Raw genomic sequence first — 19,467 nt, 5'->3', positions numbered from 1 at the left:
GACAGAGAAACAGAGAGATTCAAAGTAAAAATTCCTTTCGAAAGTCTTAAGAGTTGTAAGATTTAAATAATTTAAAATATACATCATAAATAATATATTACATATGATACATATCATCTGGTTTGAATCTCTTTTTAAGACAGGATTATTTTCATTTTCTTTGTAGAGGTAGAAATTGAAACTTAGGGGAATTAGTGAGTTAACATTAAATAGCTTCAACAACACCAAAGTAGAATTATACATACTGAGCTCATCTCAGTCATGCTGACTGAACACTGTATTCAAGAGACAGGGTTTAATTCAGCCACTGGACTCAACATTTTTTTTTCTTTCATTCCCATTGTAAGTTCTGAGCACTTTGTATGTCTGAGAAGAGCATAGCTGGTTAGCCAAATCAATCTGTTTTGGGGACTGAATGCAGAATCTATGTTATAAATGTAAATTTCAGATTTTGTTCAAGTCAACCCTGTCATTTTTTTTTACATCATGCAGAACAATGAGAGACTAGCCATCTTCAGGTTAGCTCGAACAGCACATCACTTTCCAATAGGGTAGGCACTTAGTGTTTGCTTTTGATGTAACTGAAAAAAAGCAGGCATGAGACACGTAGAGCAAATCATGTGTGTGCCAAAAACCAGTTTAAACACTTCACATTGATATTTGGATTATCTGACTATTTTCTCAGAAGACGAAAAATTTGTCTGTCTGTCTGTCTGTCTGTCTGTCTGTTTCTCTCTCTCTCTCTCTCTCTCTCTCTCTCTCTCTCTCTCTCTCTCTGTTTCCTTGTCTCTGTCTCTCTCTGGGTTGTGTGCATGTGAACATATGAATGCTGAGATGAAGAGAAGAAAATAAAGTGCTTGGGTACATTTTCAGCATCTGTAACATTATTTTAAATCATTTCAGAATTTGGCAGCCTTTACATGTGGAAAGTAAGGCCCTTGCTGACTGCAACACCAGGTGTAGCTGCTTAACAAAAACATGGGATCCAGTGTGTGGCGACAATGGCATAGCGTACATGTCAGCCTGCCTTGCAGGCTGTGAGAAGTCTGCTGGAACAGGAATCAACATGGTAAACACCCTTTCAGTGTTTGGGCTGCTGTTTGTGTACTGCACTAACATGTGCTGTGACCTAAGCCTACATCTGCTAAGAAGCAAAAATAGTCATGCCTAAAAATTCGATTTATACTTTTTGTGAACAACTCAATTTACTTTGTATATGCACACTTGCCCTTTCAATTCCTAAATATTATGTAGAGCTTTAACAGAGTCTGAGCATTATTTTGTAATTTCAAAGCAGTTGAGAACATTGTTCAAGTGATCTGAGTTAAAATGTTTGGACAGGATGGAGAGATGGCTCCACTGTAAAGAGCACTTGCTGCTCTTTCAGAGGACATGTTTGGTTCCCAGCGCACACATGGGGCAGCTCACAACCCCAGCTCCAGGCTATCTGACACCCTTCTCTGCTTTCCTCAGGCACCCACATGCACCTGTTTGTGCACACACAGATACAGAAGCATGCACGTAAATCCACATTAAAGTTGAAACTGTAAGTTACTCTGGACAGAACTTGACCTTTGTTGTGGTAGGATCTTATGAAGTCCAGGCTGGCCTCAAACTTGCTGTGTAGTTGAAGTGTACAGAAACTTTATTTTTTCATATCATGAGCGTTCTTCAACTATTTTTATGTATGCATGTGAGTATGTATGTATGCATGTTTGTATGTAAGGTGTGTGTGTGTGTGTGTGTGTGTGTGCAGGTGCCTTTGCCTATGGAAGAGAGAAGACAACCTATGCTGTTAAATCTCTGGCACCGGAAGACATTTCGGCTGGTAGCCTGATTATTTAGAATCTTAAAGGAAAAAAAGACATTTAATTAGCAGGAAATCGAACCCTGGACTTTCTGTTTCGGAGCTTGAAACCTTGTCAGTTGAGTTATTGGATCTCTCTGAGAAAGGGGAGAGCCCAATGGAACCTTTGAGAGGAATCTTGCTTTAAAATGTGGTAAGTTGTTTTGTTGAGGAGCTGTCCTAAATTCTAGAGGATAGGGACATTTAAGGATAGTTGTTAAGTTGGGAGGGGGGAGGGCGCAGACAACTCCCAGGGCTCCAGGATTGAGCCTAGCTGGCCAGAGGCTGTAGTCCTCAGACCTGGGAGATCCACTGTTGTCAGTGAAGTCAAGAACCACTAGAGTGAAGACCACAAGCCACCTTTTCCCAGCCATCCCAGAGAGTGCATGTAGTGGCAGCCAGCCTGTGGCCAGCCAGAGGGCAGGTCCTTGTCAATTTTATTTTTATGCCTGTCTTTGTACCTCTGTCCTTTTTGTTTTGGGTGTTTGAGTAGTGGGAATAGAGCGAGGCCCGGGGAGATAACCAGACACCTCCAGGCTCTAGAGTTCTTCCAGTGTAGACAGGCTGGCCAGGGTAGACAGTCTAGGAGAAGTACTTAGCTTGGGTGGGCACAGCCCTAGGAAAAGGTGCCAGTGCTGTACTAGGTCTGACACCCTTGAGCTTAACTTTTGTAGCCTGAAGCCAGATTGGAAAAGTTGTGGGTGGGGTCAGGATGTAGTTTTGCCTCTGTGCTGAAAATGGCAGAGACTCCTGTGGATTTTACTCCGGACAAACAGGATCATCCCTGATTTAAGTAATTTCGTTGTAGAGGCCTTTCGTGGGGGCACATTTAGAGCCCTGAAACTTAAGGGCATTGGTTCTTTCTTGCCCCAGCTCAGATGAGTCAATAGGCACTTAGATTTGTGGTTGGGGACTGAGGTGAGTTTGTTTACACTAGGGTTGACTTGTTGATATGGATTTAAACAGGTGTTGTCAGGGGAAGAGATTGTTTTATTTTTAGTTTGGATTGTACAGAAACAATTTGTACAACAAAATATCTTCTGCAACTCTGTAAAGAAGGGTTTTTGGCTAAAAAGTTTAAGGAGTCCCCAGGGAGTATAATCTGAGTCTGATTTTTCCTGACTGGGAACACTAGGAATTTTTGAAATTCTGGTCCCCAAAGGAGTCATGAGTAGAAGTGGCAGAGTCTGTCAGGAATTTAATCTGAGTTTTTGATCTTGTCACAGAATCATGGAGATTATAAGGCTGGTCTGTGGTATAGGGTGGGAGATAAGAGGCTATGAAGTTACTTGGCTCTTATTTGTTTTATTTATTTATTTATTTATTTATTTATTTATTTATTTATTTATTGGCTTTTGAGGGGGTGGTTCTATCTAGAAGCCTGGGAATCAGGGGTTGTTTTGTTCACTGGAAGTGGAATGGAGTGAGGGTAGCCTGTGTTTACAGTAGAACTCTGTGGGTAGGTGGGTGGTTGAATTGAAGCAGGGGGGGGGGGTGGGGTCGGGTGCGGAATAAGATAGGTAAGGCTGTCCAGTATGTAGCCCTCATAGAAATTTTTTTTTGGGAAGATTTAGGAAGGGTCATATATTGAATTAGTTTGAAACATTGGAGGATCATACTTAAGATACATGGAAATCGGGGAGATGTTATTATACCGTGAATATTTATATTTTAGACAATGGAGGCAACTCAGGACCATTTATAAGGGTTATAAATATTGCATGTGCTCATAAAAGGGTCCTTCTTACGTGAAGAACTGCTTCCCATGGTGATAGAAAAAGACAGGACGGGCTGCTGAGGATGGTCAGTGTTCCCTAAACAATTTCTTGTTAGAGGGATTCACCGCCATCACCAACACCAGCCTAGCGCAGTTTTCAGGACTGGCAGCCGCCCCAGATGTCTTTTGCTTGATCACTGTGTAACCAGTTTTTGTTTAGAGAGGCTCCCACACCCAGATGAGCAGTCAGGGTCCAGAGGTTAGGTTAGGGAGTCTTCCACCAGTGTCAGAGAGTTGCCCTCACCAAAAGGCTTCAGTCATTCCACAAACTCTATTGGACCCATGCAAGGGGTCTGACCAGAAGAGAAAAGCAGGAAAAGTAGATGATATAAAGATTTTTACCCCTGTCAAGCCTTTTTAGGCATGGGAAAACTCACCCTCCTTTGTCATGACTGGTATTTTTACTTTTTAGCAGTAGATGAAGATGTTGCCCCATGTTAGGTGCCAACTGTGGGCTCCTTTCTCTGGGAGGCTGTGCTAAGAATCTGATCACAGAGGTTTTTTTTGTTTTGTTTTTTTTTTTTTCATCCTTCTGGAGACTAGATGAAGAAGGCTCTGTCTGGTGAACCAGTCATGAAGCCTCTTCCGCAATGAGGGAACTTTCCATTCATATCCCCTAGCTTGAGGGAGCACTGAGTGTCTTAGCTGGGCTTGATACAATGGGAGTCTAGTCGGGGAAGGGAGCCTCAGACTTGTAAAAGGTCAGGTAACCAACTGCAGTTGGATAAAATAAAGACAGTCAAGAGTCAAAGAACTAGATATTACTTCAATAAGCTTAATGATAAAAGAAAGACAAAGACTGAGAGTTGTGCAGGGAGAAATGGAGGAGTGAGGGCCCCCACCTCAGACCTCTGGATTTTTAAACCAAAGGTATCTGAATTGCAGGAGCCACACCCTAGACAGTTCTGGACGCCTGTCTCCAGGGCAGCTTTGATATGTTTTTCTTCAAAGATCCAGCTTTTGATATCTTTTAGCCTAAAGTCTGAGTGGTTTGCTCTGAAAGTGTTCCTGATCCTCTTGGATTTGAGTTGTGTGCATGGTGACAAATATGGGTCCAATTGCATTTTTTTTTTTTTTTTTTTTTTTTTTACACATAGACATCCAGTTAGACCAGCACCATTTGTTGAAGATGCTATCTTTTTTCCATTGAATAGATTTGGCTTCTTTGTCAAAAATCAAGTGACCATATGTGTGTGGATTCATATCTGGGTCTTCGATTTGATTCCACTGATCAACCAGCCTATTGCTGTGCTAGTACCATGGTGTTTTAATTACGATTGCTTTATAGTACAGCTTGAGATCAGGTATGGAGTTTCCTCTGGAGGATCTTTTATTGTAAAAGATTGTTTTAGCTATTCTGGGTTTTTTTGTTTTTCCATATGAAGTTGAGAATTGAACTTTCAATGTCTTTGAAAAATTGTGTAGGTATTTTAATAGGGATTGCATGGAACCTGTAAATTGTTTTTGGTAAGATGGTCATTTTTTCTATGTTACTTCTCCTGATCCACAAATAAGGGAGATCTTTCCATCTTCTGATGTCATCTTAAATCTCTTTCTATGTTAATTCTCCTGATCCACGGGCAAGGAGGATCATTCCATCTTCTCATGTCATCTTCAATCTTTTTCTTCAGAGTTTTGAAATTTTTTCAAACAAGTCCTTTACTTGCTTGGTTAGAGTAACTCCTAAAACCAGAGACACTAGGTAAGTTAGAAGAAAAAGTGGGGAAGAGCCTGGAACACATTGGCACAGGAGACAACTTCCTGAACAGAACACCAACAGCCCAAGCCTTAGGGTCAACAATTAACAAATGGGACCTCATGAGGCTGAGAAGCTTCTGTAAGGCAGGAGACACTGTCAACAGAACAAAGCGACAGCCTACAGACTGGGAAAAAGATCTTCACCAACCCTACATCTGACAAAGGTCTAATATCCAAAATATATAAAGAACTCAAGAAATTAAACACCACCAAAACAAATAACCCAATTGAGAAATGGGGCTCAGAACTAAACAGAGAATTCTCAACAGAGGAGTATCAAATGGCTGAGAAACACTTAAAGAAATGCTCAACATTCTTAGTCCACAGGGAAATGCAAATCAAAACAACTCTGAGATTCCATCTTACACCCATCAGAATGGCTAAGATCAAAAATTCAAGCAACACCACATGCTGGCGAGGATGCAGAGAGAGAGGAACACTCCTTCATTGCTGGTGGGAATGCAAACTAGTACAGCCACTTTGGAAATCTATCTGGTGCTATCTCAGAAAACTGGGAATAGGGCTTCCTCAAGACCCAGCTATTCCACTCCTTGGAATATACCCAGAAGATGCTCCAGCACACAACAAGAACATTTGCTCAACCATGTTCATAGAAGCCTTATTCATAATAGCCAGATCATGGAAACAGCCTAAGTGTCCCTCAGTAGGAGAATGGATAAAGAAACTATGGTACATATACACTATGGAATACTACTCAGCTATTAAAAACAAAGAATTCCCAAAATTTGTGGACAAATGGATTGAACTAGAAATGATCAAGATGAATGAGTTAACCCAGAAGCAGAAAGACTCAAGTGGTATATACTCACTTATATCTGCACACTAGCCCAAGGGGCATGTCCCACGAACGCCTTCACTTACCAGGAAAGTGAGACAGAGGGGAGGACATCCTATTGGGACTCTAGGTGAGAGAAGCATGGGAGAATGGGGAAATAGTAGGATCTACAGGGTCCTAGAAACCTACAAGAAGAACATTATGATAGGCAGATCTGGGCCCAGGGGTCTTGCTCAAACTATGGCACCAACCCAGGACAATACGTGCAGTAAACTTTGAACCCTTACCCAGATCTGACCAATGGACAGGACGTTCTCCACAGTTGAGTGGAGAGTGGGTTCTGACTTTCACACGAACTCTGATGCCCCGTATATGACCACATCCCCTGGATGGGGAGGCCTGGTGGCACTCAGAGGAAGGATAGCAGGCAAGCAAGAAGAGACTTGATACCCTATGAACATATGCAGGGGGAGGAGATCCCCCTCAGTCACAGTCATAGGGGAGGGGAGTAAGTGGAAAATGGGAGGGAGGGAGGAATGGGAGGATACAAGAGATGGGATAACAATTGATATATAATATGAATAAATCAATAAAATATATTTTTTTAAAAAAAGAAAAAAAGAAAGAAAGTGTCCCTGCAAAGATCTAGCCTTTTACACATTTTAGGGTCTGCCAGCCATGTACACCCACCTATTTCCAAGCACAAAGCTTAATAGAAGGGAGTGTCTCCTCCACCTCCAGACAAAGGCCCACAGCTGTGTAGGTGAAGTGTACAGAAACTTTATATTTTTCATATCATGAGCTTGCTTCAACTATTTTTATGTATGCACATGTGTATGTTGTATGCATGTTTGTATATATGTATTTAGTGTGTGTGTGTGTGTGTGTGTGTGTGTGTGTCTGTGTGTGAGTGTGTGTGTCTGTGTGTGTGTGCAGGTGCCTAGGCATATGGAGGACAGGAGATAACCTAAACTGTTAAATCTCAGGTCCCATGTAATTTGTCCTTTGTCCTTTTGAGACAGGATCTCACAGGTGTTGAATGATTATTAATATTTAATGTTAAATTTTATTTATAATTTTAGTATAAATCAATGGTTACTCCTTAACCATACAGAGAGACTAAGATTCATTTTATTAGCCCAGAGCACAATACTGTGCAATAAATACTCCATTATAAACCTCCAAGCTAGTATATTTTACTCTATTCATATTTCCCACATTATACTTGTGTTTTACTCATCTCCTAGGTCTAGCTCATTCCTCCTCGTGTTTCCCAGTCTCCTCCACATGCATTCCTCTTGTACTCCTCTTCTTTCTCCTCCTCTCACTGACCAGTATGTTCTATCCTATTCTCTTATTGCTCAGTATTGACTAGTTGGCTTTTATTGGTAATACAGAAAACAAATGGTGACATGCTTACACAAACTCAAGACAGGAGATACTTAGAACAAACATCACAATCCAATGTCCAGATTGAAACCAGATAGTGAGGTAGAGAAATCAGCATTTGAATGAACCAGGGTTAACTGCACAGTCCACAAGGACATTATGCCAATACACTGGCCTGGAATTTGCTGGTTCTTGTAGGCTTCTTGGTAAGTGAGCCCCAGAGAATCACTTGTTCCCACCTTCAGAGCACCAGTGTTGCAAGCAAATCCTCTAAGCATGTATTTCTCATGTGTGTGCTGGGGATGCAAACTCATGTTTGTGTGAGAGTTTTCTGACTTTCATCTCTCCAGTCCCTAAGCATAATAGTTTATCATGATAAAGAGTCTAGCATTTTTCTTGATTGATAAGCAAGATTAAACATGAATTTTGATTCCTAACCAGACCTGGAAACAGAACAATTAAAAACATAAACTCTTTTCTTGGGGACATGACTATTTAATTGTAAGCACCTAATTATTCCAACAACATTCTGATTTACATTTTGTTGTAGTGCTTAGTACTAGGTAAAATATACCTAACAAGACATTATTTATTTATACCACAAGAATTATATGCTGGGACCCATGTTGTGTAAGGTTAAAAAGTATCTTTCATAACTTATTCCTTTACTTCTACTTATATGCCATGACAAACACATATCCATACATAGACATATTTATGCACACACATGCACACACACACACACACACGCACACAACACACACACACACACACACACACACAAATAACCTACCAACCAACCAACTGAATAATTAAAAATAAAGTGCATTCAGAGTAATTGAAGTTTTGTAAATTTAATCTGTTTATTTAAAAAATAGTGTCATTTAAAAAAACCTACATGCTCATATTTTGTGATAGAATTCTGACATACAAAAAGGAGCTGGAAATAAAGAGGAAAGGAAGCCTCTATTTTAATTAGTTAGTATTTTTTATTCAATGGTGTTTGTGCTCAAACTGTTCTCATTCATCCTAGGTAAGTTCTCCTCTTCTCAGTTATGTCAGTCATTAGCCACAACACTCTCCATTTGATCCAATATCTGTGTAGAAAATACAGAAGGTTTAACCCCAGTATTTTTCTTCCTTAAATAGAACACTGTTTTTTGTTTGTTTGTTTTTTGACAGGTGTTTCAAAACTGCAGCTGCATTCGCTCATCAGGAAACTCATCTGCTGTCCTCGGGCTGTGTAACAAGGGCCCTGACTGTGCTAAGATGCTGCAGTACTTTTTAATCCTGTCAGTAATTCTCAGTTTCATCTACTCTCTAGCAGCCATTCCTGGGTACATGGTTCTCCTGAGGTAATAAGTAACACCTTCATTTAGCTTTCTGTCTTTTCTTCTTCATAGTGTGTGCCTATATGAGTGATTGTATGTGCATATGCAAGTGTGTGTGTGTGTGTGTGTGTGTGTGTGTGTGTGTGTGTGTGTGTGTATGTGTGTGTGTGGTGTGGTGTAGGCTCCTGTGTGCCACTACGAACACAGGGACGTCAGAAGACATTGTTGGGGATTCAGTTCTCTCCTTCATCTTGTTTTGAAGCAAGGTCTCTCTTGTTATTTCTGCTGCTGTGCTGCCTGTGCACTCCAGCCTACCTGGGCCTCAAGGTCAAGCAGTCTTGTTTTCTCCTCCTATTTCACTGGGAATGCTGGGATTACAGATGCATTCCACTGATTTGGGTGTATTTATTTTAATATTTTACTAATGTTCCTGGGTTCTGGGGATTAAATTCAGATCACCAAGTCTTTATGACCAGAATGTATACTCACTGAGTCATCCCACTGTTGTCATTTAGATTTTTGTTCTTTTATATTAATGTTCCCAAGAGAGGCCCTTGTTATTGGTCCCTAGGACCTCAATGCTCTAAACATACATTTATCAAGACCCTTATACTAAACATTCCTGAATTTAGCAATAATTTAAAATTTGGTGGAATTTTCTCTCCCATCCTTTCTATTTCTGACCCTTATATCTTAAGCCTAAATGAACAGACACTGTGTTCTGACAGGTGAAGAGTGTTTGGGTAGCACTCACTTCCTGTGGCTCAGCCAACTGACTGGCACAGTGTGAAACCTTGTGTAAAAGTGACCGGGGTCCCTTGACCTCCTGAGCTCAAAGAGTCTTTGTAAAGAAACATGTATGCAGTGACAGATGCTCTCTAACCAGGAAGTACATTAGTGCAGTAGCATAGACTCTGGACAAGGAGGGTTATGAGGGCAATGGCAGATGCTCTCTAACCAGGAAGTACATTAGTGCATGAGCATAGACTCTGGACAAGGAGGGTTATGAGGGCAATGGCAGATGCTCAGCTCTTACACATAAAATGAGAATGTGGCAGAGCCAAGTTTCAAAGTTTATATTCTTAGCAGGTGTTCTTTGTAGTCTAGAAAATTCCACACACACTCACAATGGGAAAACAGTTCTACCTGCCTTTTATTATCTCATTGTAATTTAGCTGCGAAGTTGAGTTCACCATAATGTGTGACTAATTTATGTATAAGATACAATATCCTTATCGACTGGACCATGTTTGTCAATTCTTTCTTTCTTTGTGCTTTTCCAATTTCTTGCCCACTCTCCCTTTCCACTTCCTTCTTTATCAAATCCCTTTCTCTTTTCCTTATTTTTTTCTTTTCTCCTCTTCCTCCATCACACTCCTCTTCTCCTCTCTTGTCTTCTTTTATTTTCTCTCATCTTCTCTGGTCTTGTCTTCTGTATGTCCTGTCTTCTCCTCTCCTTTTCCCTCCCCTCCTCTCTTCTCATCCTTTCCCCTGATTCTACCCTTCACACATACTCGAATACGTTAGATATATGTCCTTATTTGTTCATTTCTCTTGTAAGATGATATATTTTTATATTCATGAAATGCAGAAGTGGTATATGCCCTTCTTCAGTTTATTGGTCATGGACAGATAAAGGCACCAAGTATTGATAATTTTTAATTCTTATTTTTCCTGAGGGACATTTGGCTGTGACATTTTTCACCCCAACACATGCCAGGCAGTTTCAGTTGCTGTTGGTCAGCAGTGTCTCCTTTCTCCCTCAATACTCCCTGTGCCTTAATTCAAAAGCTGCATGCTCAGTTGATAAGGGTATCTTTTCCTAATAGTGGAGGATGGTTATAGGTGAAGGGCACATGAGCAGCTGAACTCTCCTGTTAGACCCTCCCAATATGCTCTGGAGAGATGCTCTCATGTTTGTTGTGTACCTGCTTCCACTTCCATCCCACACTCACCTGCTCAGTTCTCTTACTTTCTAAAGTTGACTCTTCAACTGGGTCTAAGAAAATGTGGCCAGATGAGGGTTTAATGTATTATTATTTAAAATATTTTGTGTGTATGTGCTAGTCTGAACATGCATGAGTATGTTTTTGTGTTCCTGTGTGTGTTTGTCTGCCATGGCATGCATACTGAAATGAAGAAACATTTCCCAGGAGTTGGTTCATATTGCACCACATGGGTTCCAGGCACTGAACTCAGTTTACCAAGGTTAGTGTCAAGGAAATTTATCTACTGAGCCATCTTATAGGATCTAATGTGTGCTTTATTGGTGTAACGAGGGTAAGGGGTATTGAAATTATTTTTCTTATATGTCTTTGCCTCTTCTTGCTGAATTTGATTCTTTCAATACAAATGATAGAAAATATAGCACTGCTGTTTGCATACTATCATTATTTTTCTTGTCTGTTGTGTTTTCTTAAAGTATTCCATGAAATGACTTCCAAAACAAAATTTTAACAGTTATACATATGAGCAGCTGAACTCTCCTGTTAGAACCTCAAATATTTTTATTTTCTTACCCAAGGATGTACTTGGTGGGAAAAGACAATATTTTAAAATGGCTTCCATATTTCTAATTTATAAGAATATTTTTTCAGTTTTTATCCTTATGACCTTATGGCTTCCCTTTTGAATGTAATTCTCAAAACTATCTAAAGTCTATATTTGTGGGCAGTATAGTGGAGAAAAATATTTAAAGTTATTAATCCATATAACAAAGTAATTTTCTCAAAGCCATATCATGGGTAATCGGCTCTTTCTTTTTTTAATATGTGGGAATTCACTTACCATACCTTAAATTTTTATATGGCATATGTTATATTTTTTATCAATGTTAGAAAAAGCCTGACAAACAACTTAAGAGAAGGAAAGGTTTGTTTGGCTTGTGGTTTCAAAGTTGGGTCCTTTATGTTATGTTTGGCATGGTGGTTGCCACTGTCATCAGGAACCTCTTTATCTAAGTTAGCAGAAAAATCTCTGTTAAGGAGCTCAGCTGTGCTTTAGATGTGTAGGTCAGAGGACAACTTTTAGGAGTATTTACTCTCCTTCCTCGGTATGGGTTTAACAGAGGCAGAGCTGTACCATTCTCACTTTCGGATGAAAAGCTAAAGCATTAGAACCATGAATTACCACTGTCATTGGAGGATGGTAGGGCAGATATGGATTTGTGTGATGAAATTTTATGTATATATGTATGTATATATCACATATATTTTTTTCAGGTGTATCAAATCTGAAGAGAAGTCATTGGGAGTTGGAATACATACATTTTGCATAAGAACATTTGGTATGAAGAAGTTCTTCAACATATCAGACCTATATTAGGTGCTTAGTAAACACAAATAGTTTTGCCTAAATAAGAAGACAGAAGTTATCTTGTTAACCGGAAATACAACTCTTGTCTTAAAGGGAGTACAGGTTTATTCTAGAATCAAATCATGAGTGACCATGACACGGGCACACAGATTCAGGTTGTCCAAATATGTTGTAAAATGAGAGCTATTTGGGATGTTCATAGTTCGAGAATAAAGGAATCCATGAACAAGGCACTTCTCAAATATACCAGTCAGAACATGAGATAGGGTAGTAACAGCGAAGCAGGGAATGCTCTGCTGTAGATACTGATGCTATCCGCAGGCACTCTTAGGGCTTCAGTGGGTGGAGGCTCATGACCTCCTAAGTCAAGACATCACCAAAGTTCCTTGTGATAGTCACACAGACATGTGGTCAGATACAGGGATGGGGCAATGAATGATCAATGAGAGAGGTAAAGATAATTTATCTATGCATCTGCAATATCCCAACTGCCCACGTGCAGGATGTTCCAGTGACCTTGTAACATCTTTAACATAGATGTGCCCTGACCACTTTACCCTGAACTTCAGGTTCCAAGCCTTTGTGCTTGGAAATTACCACTTGTAATTAATTTGAGAATGAAGTAACTATAGACATGAAAACTGTTTCTCCTTCTCTTTAAAGATTTCACCTGAACTTAATTACACCTTTCATCTTGTAGTAGATTCACCAATAAAATGAGAAGGAAATGGTTTTGTTAGTTGGGTGTACAGAAAACCAATAGAAGAGATTTCAGAAAATACATGAGGGTCATGATTATGAACTAAATCAATACTTTCCTAGCATCTTATACATGGATTTCATTTGTTGTGATCCAGAAATTTTATATCAAGGCATAATTCCTCAAAGCAAGTTTAGAGCATTTGATTTGTAATTCATTATATTACCCTTTCAAAACAGGGAAATTGAAGTGCTTCCAAATAGCTAACATCTTTCTCTTCCTCTCTTTTTTTCTATCAGTGGGGTGGGTCTTTTGTAGTTATTGTTGTTAATCTGGGGTGTGGTGTTTTTTTCTCTTCACTGCAGGCGGAATCCCAGGACCTATTTTCCTTGGTGCCTTGATAGACAGAACATGTTTATATTGGGGAACTCGGAAATGTGGTGATGCAGGGGCATGCAGGATGTATGATATAAATAGCTTCAGGTAAAGATAACTTTTAAGACCTACTTTTGGAGCATAAAATGTCCTCATTCATATACAACATTTTCTTGAGTGGTAAGATTGCATACGGCATCATTTTCAGGATGCACATGGATGGTATGGCTTTCTTATTTATATATTTTAATATTTCCCCATTTTTACAAAGTGCTGGATACACTTGATACCTTGAAGCAGCAGGGCCAGAAGTATTTTGAGCTGAGCTAGTATGGCAGAACACAAGAGATAAACAGGACAGCAAGATTCAGGACCTGGGAGAGCTGTGTTGTAGGTATGAACTAAACCTCTCAGCACGTACCTAACCAGATCCATGGACCGAGAGGAGGGACCCCTCTCTTCTGCAGGGTTTAGGATCACAGAGTCACAGCACATTTAGGCAGCATGGATTGTGGCATTCTAAGTCCTGAAAAGCGCACATCTCACTCATGTTTGCAGCCTGAATTGATGAGAATCCCAAATCTGTGTAGTACCATGCAGTTTAACCAAGTGTCCCAGGTGCTGTAGCCAGTAGATTATCTGGAGACTTTGTTCATCTAATTATGACTGACAATCTCATCTCTGTGAACCCAAAAACGCCCCCATTGCACTTCGAGATTAGCCACCACAGCAAGAGAACATGTCTCCATAGAGTGATTGTGGCACAAGCTTGCTGATAGTGTCACAAATGAGAGGAAGATGCCACATACGGAAATAACTAAAGCCATCACCACCAAGAACCAGGAGACCCAGGAGCCTAGTATTTGAGATCTGGGTGCATCTAGTGATGACTGATCCCATGCTGCTGCTTGGACTAAAAACAGCTACTACCATGGTTTCCACCACTCTCATTGCTTAGCAGGCACATGCCACTAACAGTATAGTGAATGAACTCTGGGTTCACTGATGTTCCACCCCCAAGATCATGCCAGGTTGACCTTGAAACAAACTCTGGCTCTTACCCTGTTTTCTGTCTAGGGTAGTAAGACCAAGGAAGCCTACAGAGTAACTTTGTTTGCTACAGACTGCACTGTGGCAAAGACTCCTTGTTCCTAAAGCCTCTTCGGTAAAGAAATTATTCCCTTCTTTAAGTATGAGCAAATCCTACTCTTTTTTTTTTTTTTTTTTAAGTCAGCACTATACTGAGAAATTCTGGGAGAGAAAAGTGATGATCGTTGCCCTGTCCAAAGTGTTTATAGCTGTGGCTGGCTGAAATCCCATTTTCATCCTAGGATACCTATAGTGACATAGTGAAAAGACTCAACTACCTCTGTCAGCATATCTGTATGTGTTAAAGTTCCAGTTGCCTGACTTCCCCAGAATGGTGGACTGTATCCCGGAATTGTTAGCAAATTAACGCTTCTTCCATAAACTGATTTTGTAAATTGTTTTGTTTTTTTTTTAATAGTGGCAGGAAAATGAACCAAGATATTTGTTAATCTATTATCCATTTAGAAAAAATTAATTATATTTATATACTGTTATATCTAAAGTGTTAAGAATCTGCACTTATATACTTTATTTATACTTTCTTCTATAGATGGAGACCTGATCATTTTTTCTATTCTTGTTTGTTTGTTTGTTTGCTTGCTTGCTTTTCTTGTCCAATATTTGGCTGCTTTGTATATAGTACTGGCTGTTCTGGAACTAACTTTGTAGAACAAGCTGGCCTTGAGATATATTTATCTATGCCACCACCCAACTGTTGGGTTTAAAGGTCTACACCATCAAGCCCTGGCTACATTTTCTCTGTTCTTATGCAACCCCTGCCTCCCAAGTGTTGGGATTAAAGGTCTGCACTACCAAGCCCTGGCTAAATTTTCTCTATTCTTATGCAGTCCAGGATCTCCTGACTTAAAATGGTAACAACAACTCTGGGCAGACTCTTCTCATCTCAGTTAATGTTTCTTGGATGTGTTTACAGGTTAACATACTCCACTCAGGCAGATGCTAGATTGTATGGAGTTGAAACTATACCAGGTTTTAGTGTAGGCACGTTGAGAACAGGAAGGAATACTCTCATAGTTATTTAGAAATGTGCATATGTCAAAAAAAATTTTAAACACATGAAATCAAAAAACCTTAAGGCATATTTTATCAGATTGACAAAGAACAAATTCTTATAACGGTATATAAGTTCTCCTAAGAAATGGTGGAAGTAAAAATTACCTAATTCATTTTAGGAAGCTTGTACTGTCCTCATGATTAAACTGGACAAGTTCTTCAAATGAAAAGATGGCTCAGAGTTTGAGAATACATATTACTCTTGCTTAGAACATAAATCCAGATCCACATTGGGAGGATCATAACTTCCTCTTAGTACAACTCTGAGGTTGATGTTACTCCCAGGACTCATGATCACATATATATTCAGATAGCAAACATCAATGCATAAGTTAAAATAAAATCAATTATAAGATAAATTGAATCCTGTACATGCCAAATTCATGTATGAAAATTAACAAGTCGAATTTGCTAACTAAAATGACTGAGTCATTATTTTAGATATACAAGGATGGCAATATCACACCAACTCTGAGGAGAGACCACATTAAAAGTGACCTTATGATGTTTTACACAAGTGTAATCAAAAAAGGAGTTCCCTTAGCATAATTTAGCATGCTTCTGCTTGCTTGTTTTGCTCAGTATTTCAGAGACCATGTGATAATGGCAGGGGAGGCATGGCGGCAGAGTGTGAAGTAATGGCACAGGTGGCTAAGTTTGAGGAGGCTGGTTATGTTGATTGCTCTTTCTGGAAGCATTGAGTGCTTCCCACATTCATGGTGGGAATTCAATGCCATTCAAACCTTTCTGAAAACATCCTCATAGACAAACTCAGAGATACACTTCTATAATGATCCTAAATCCAGTTGGGATGACAATGGAAATGAGCCAAAACAAACATGAAGAGAATATGCTTAAAGTTTTATGGATTTTTTGACATTTTAGCAAACAAAAGTAATAACTCAGTAAGATATATTATATAAAATACTTGGGCATAATTATCTCCATGTGATATTCTTCAAGGCATAAAGGATCTGTAAGAATATACAAAATTAGCTCTCAAGAAACATTAAGATTTAATACAGACTAGTTCTTTTCAACAGGCGCATTTACCTGGGGGTGCCTGCAGCAGTAAAAGGATCAAGCTATCTCCCAGCATTCTTCATCCTAACACTCATGAGGAAGCTCCAACTCCCTGGGGAAATCAACTCTTCAGAAACTGGACTTGCAGAAATGAAGCTCACAGAGAAGGACAGCAAATGCTTAGATGTGCACAGAAGTCCTGAGGTTGAGAATGATGGAGAACTGAAAACTAAGCTGTAGTGAGTTTTCTATTGGTCTGTACAAGCTCATAACAAGAATGTACATTTCATTTGCTTTGCATCATAAGAGGTACTATAGGAATTATTTTTTTAATGTGTAAAGACATCAACAATTATTTTTAATCATGATCAAAATATTCACTGATAGCATTTTCAGAACTTTGGGGTAGCACCTAAGATTTTTTTGGGAAGTCTTCTTTGGAGAACCCACACTGAACTTTAAAACTGCTTTTATTTTCAAGATGGAATTGCAAATTGCATTTTATTTATTTTATTGTTTTAAATTCAATCAAAGGAAGTGTTTGCTTCTCACTTATCTTCAAATAGCTTTAAAATTTTCCTGTTCCACAAAATCTTTACTTTCATTGAATTTACTGTTCTTTATTGAATATAGTTAGAGCTGAAAATGTTCATACTGGTCAAGTCACATTAAAATAATTTGTTCAAATCTATCCTTTCCACATGAAAAATGTTTGTATGTGTCTTTAACAATTTAGAAGTTGTTAACTTTCTTTATTTATTCTAGATTTTGATGCTTCCAAGATTAGATTTCTCATTAATACGTCATCCCTTTCTTTCATTACTTATGTCACACATTTGATCATTTGTTTTCAGCACAGATTTAATCAGGTTATTAAAATCATGTAGAAAAAAGTGTCAACTTTTTTCTAGCATTTCAAAGCTAGCCATGAAGCTATTTATTAAAAGCAAGTGTTTGAGAAAGCCAGTCCTTTCAAAGAGCATTTGGAGAGATGGGGTTGTATCTCAGTGGTACAGTGCATGCTGAATGCAGGGGAGGCCTCGAGTTAAGCCCCAAGGTATAGTAATATGCTGAAAAAATAAAATAAAGTAAAATAAATCAAGATTTGACACAGAATAATATGTTATCACAAGGCTATTTTCTCATATTCAGGAGGCATCTTAGGCCCAGTGTCATTGTATCCATGTGTCCCCAGAGTGCATGGCTATTAACTTTCATAATCATCTTAAAGTAAAACCTTTCAAGAGGGGCCAGCTAGATGTCTCAGTGGAAACCAGCATTTGCCACCAAGCCTGACAAGTTGGGACCAACCTGGTAAAAGGAGAGAAACAACTCTTGAAAATTGTCCTGAGCTGGGCACAGTGGATTAAATTTATAATCCCAGCTATTGTCATAAGGTCATTGCATAATTAAAATGCTGATTTCTGTAACATCCATATCTGGTTGTAATCCTTGTTTTAAGAATCACCTGTCCCAATATTACACAAACACTGCTCCCCAAATATCTCCTAATATTCCAATAAAGCAGCTTACATCCAATTACTGAGCAGGGGAGAGAATAGGGCTGGACTTCCTCCCTGCCAGAAGAAGAGGCATTAGAAGAGGAGGTAGAGATTTCAGTAGGGCATTTACCCACAGGCAGAGATGCAGGAGAAATAAAGAGGATTCATCTGGAGAAAGAAAGGACTAAAAGCAAGTAACTTGGGAATTTTGGGAAAGATGTAGTTAGGACAACATCAAGGGTTAAGAACAGACTCAAACTGATCAAGATTGTGTTGTAAAGCTTTATAAACAAATTAAAATAGTATCGACATTTGTGTGATAGCTGGGTTAAGAAATAAACTAAGAGAAATAAACGTGATTATATAAAAATAACTTCATCATCCAGCCCACAGGAAGGCAGAGGCAGAGGCAGAGACAGATGAATCTCTATGAATCTGAGGCCATCCTGGTCTACAAAGCAGAGCTAGGACAACCAAGGCTACACAGTAAAAACCCTATCTTGAAAAACCAAAACAAAAAATTGTCATTTGCCCTCTACACAGGTACTTGGTATACATGCCACACACCCCCAAAATCAATCAAGCAAATAAATAAACATATAAATAAGAATTAAAAAGTTTTAAAGACTATCTTTTGCTGGAAAATCGATATCAATAAAATTCATGGTAAACGTTAAAAACAAAATCAAGTTGTTGTGGTTTTAATGAGTAATGTCCCTCCTAGGCTCAGGCAACAGGATATTTGGATTTCTGTTGGTGATGTTGCTGACAGAGGATTAAGGGATGCATCTCTGTTGGAGGGAGTGCATCACTGGGCTGGTTTACATGTTAAAAGCCTCACCTTACTTCCATTTCACTCTCTGCTTATTATTTTGCTTGAAGATATGAAACCTCAGCTTGCTGCTCTAGTCACCATACCTGCTATTTGCTGTCATGCCCCCTTGTCTTGAGGAATGTCTATCCCCCTGGAATTCGAAGCCAAAATAAATATTTCTATATGTTGCTTTGTATGTAGTGTTTAGTCACAACAGTAAAAAATAATTGATGCAGAAGTCATTAAATTTTGTGGGTGATACAAATGAAGAGCTTTTAAGGAACAGCAAGACTTTCTGTATGGAGTGCTGCCTGGGGACATATTGATGTTTGAGTACTGTTCATAACTGGCCCCATCCTTCACCTGGACATTTCGGGAGAACTTGCGCTGGGGACATGGGACCAGAAGTGCTAATGCTGCCCACATCCAGATGCAGTACTTGGAAGAGTGGACCTTTCACATCCGAGAAGTTGTAGGTGAGCCAATGCAAGGATATCAGTATGGAGACCTGGCCCTTCCATTCATCTTCAATGTAGTGTCATGGGTGAGAAAGACGATCTCCACCAACTTCACACCTAACCACCTGCGGCAGGTGGGAGACATGGCTCTGGGATCATGAGAGCAGGAGAGCTATCCTTATCCCTCACCAACTGCAGGACTCCAGATAACTGAACCTCA

General features: G+C 39.3%; 1 protein-coding gene across 1 annotated transcript in view; it reads left to right on the top strand.

The window, feature by feature from the left end:
• The window catches only part of LOC127197584 (solute carrier organic anion transporter family member 1A5-like), a 39,185-nt gene extending 22,472 nt beyond the window's left edge, over positions 1-16,713 (top strand). Inside the window, exons 9-13 of the mRNA XM_051155531.1 lie at positions 904-1,069; positions 8,749-8,921; positions 12,119-12,183; positions 13,278-13,395; positions 16,494-16,713. Of these exons, the coding sequence (XP_051011488.1) occupies positions 904-1,069; positions 8,749-8,921; positions 12,119-12,183; positions 13,278-13,395; positions 16,494-16,713 (742 nt within the window). The remainder of the gene's footprint in view (positions 1-903; positions 1,070-8,748; positions 8,922-12,118; positions 12,184-13,277; positions 13,396-16,493) is intronic.
• Positions 16,714-19,467: the final 2,754 nt, after the last annotated feature.

The sequence above is a fragment of the Acomys russatus genome, chromosome 13 (assembly GCF_903995435.1).
Source record: "Acomys russatus chromosome 13, mAcoRus1.1, whole genome shotgun sequence".
Lineage (NCBI taxonomy): Eukaryota > Metazoa > Chordata > Mammalia > Rodentia > Muridae > Acomys > Acomys russatus.
The sequence above is the reverse complement of the archived record's forward strand: the minus strand, read 5'-3'. Positions and strand labels throughout refer to the sequence as shown.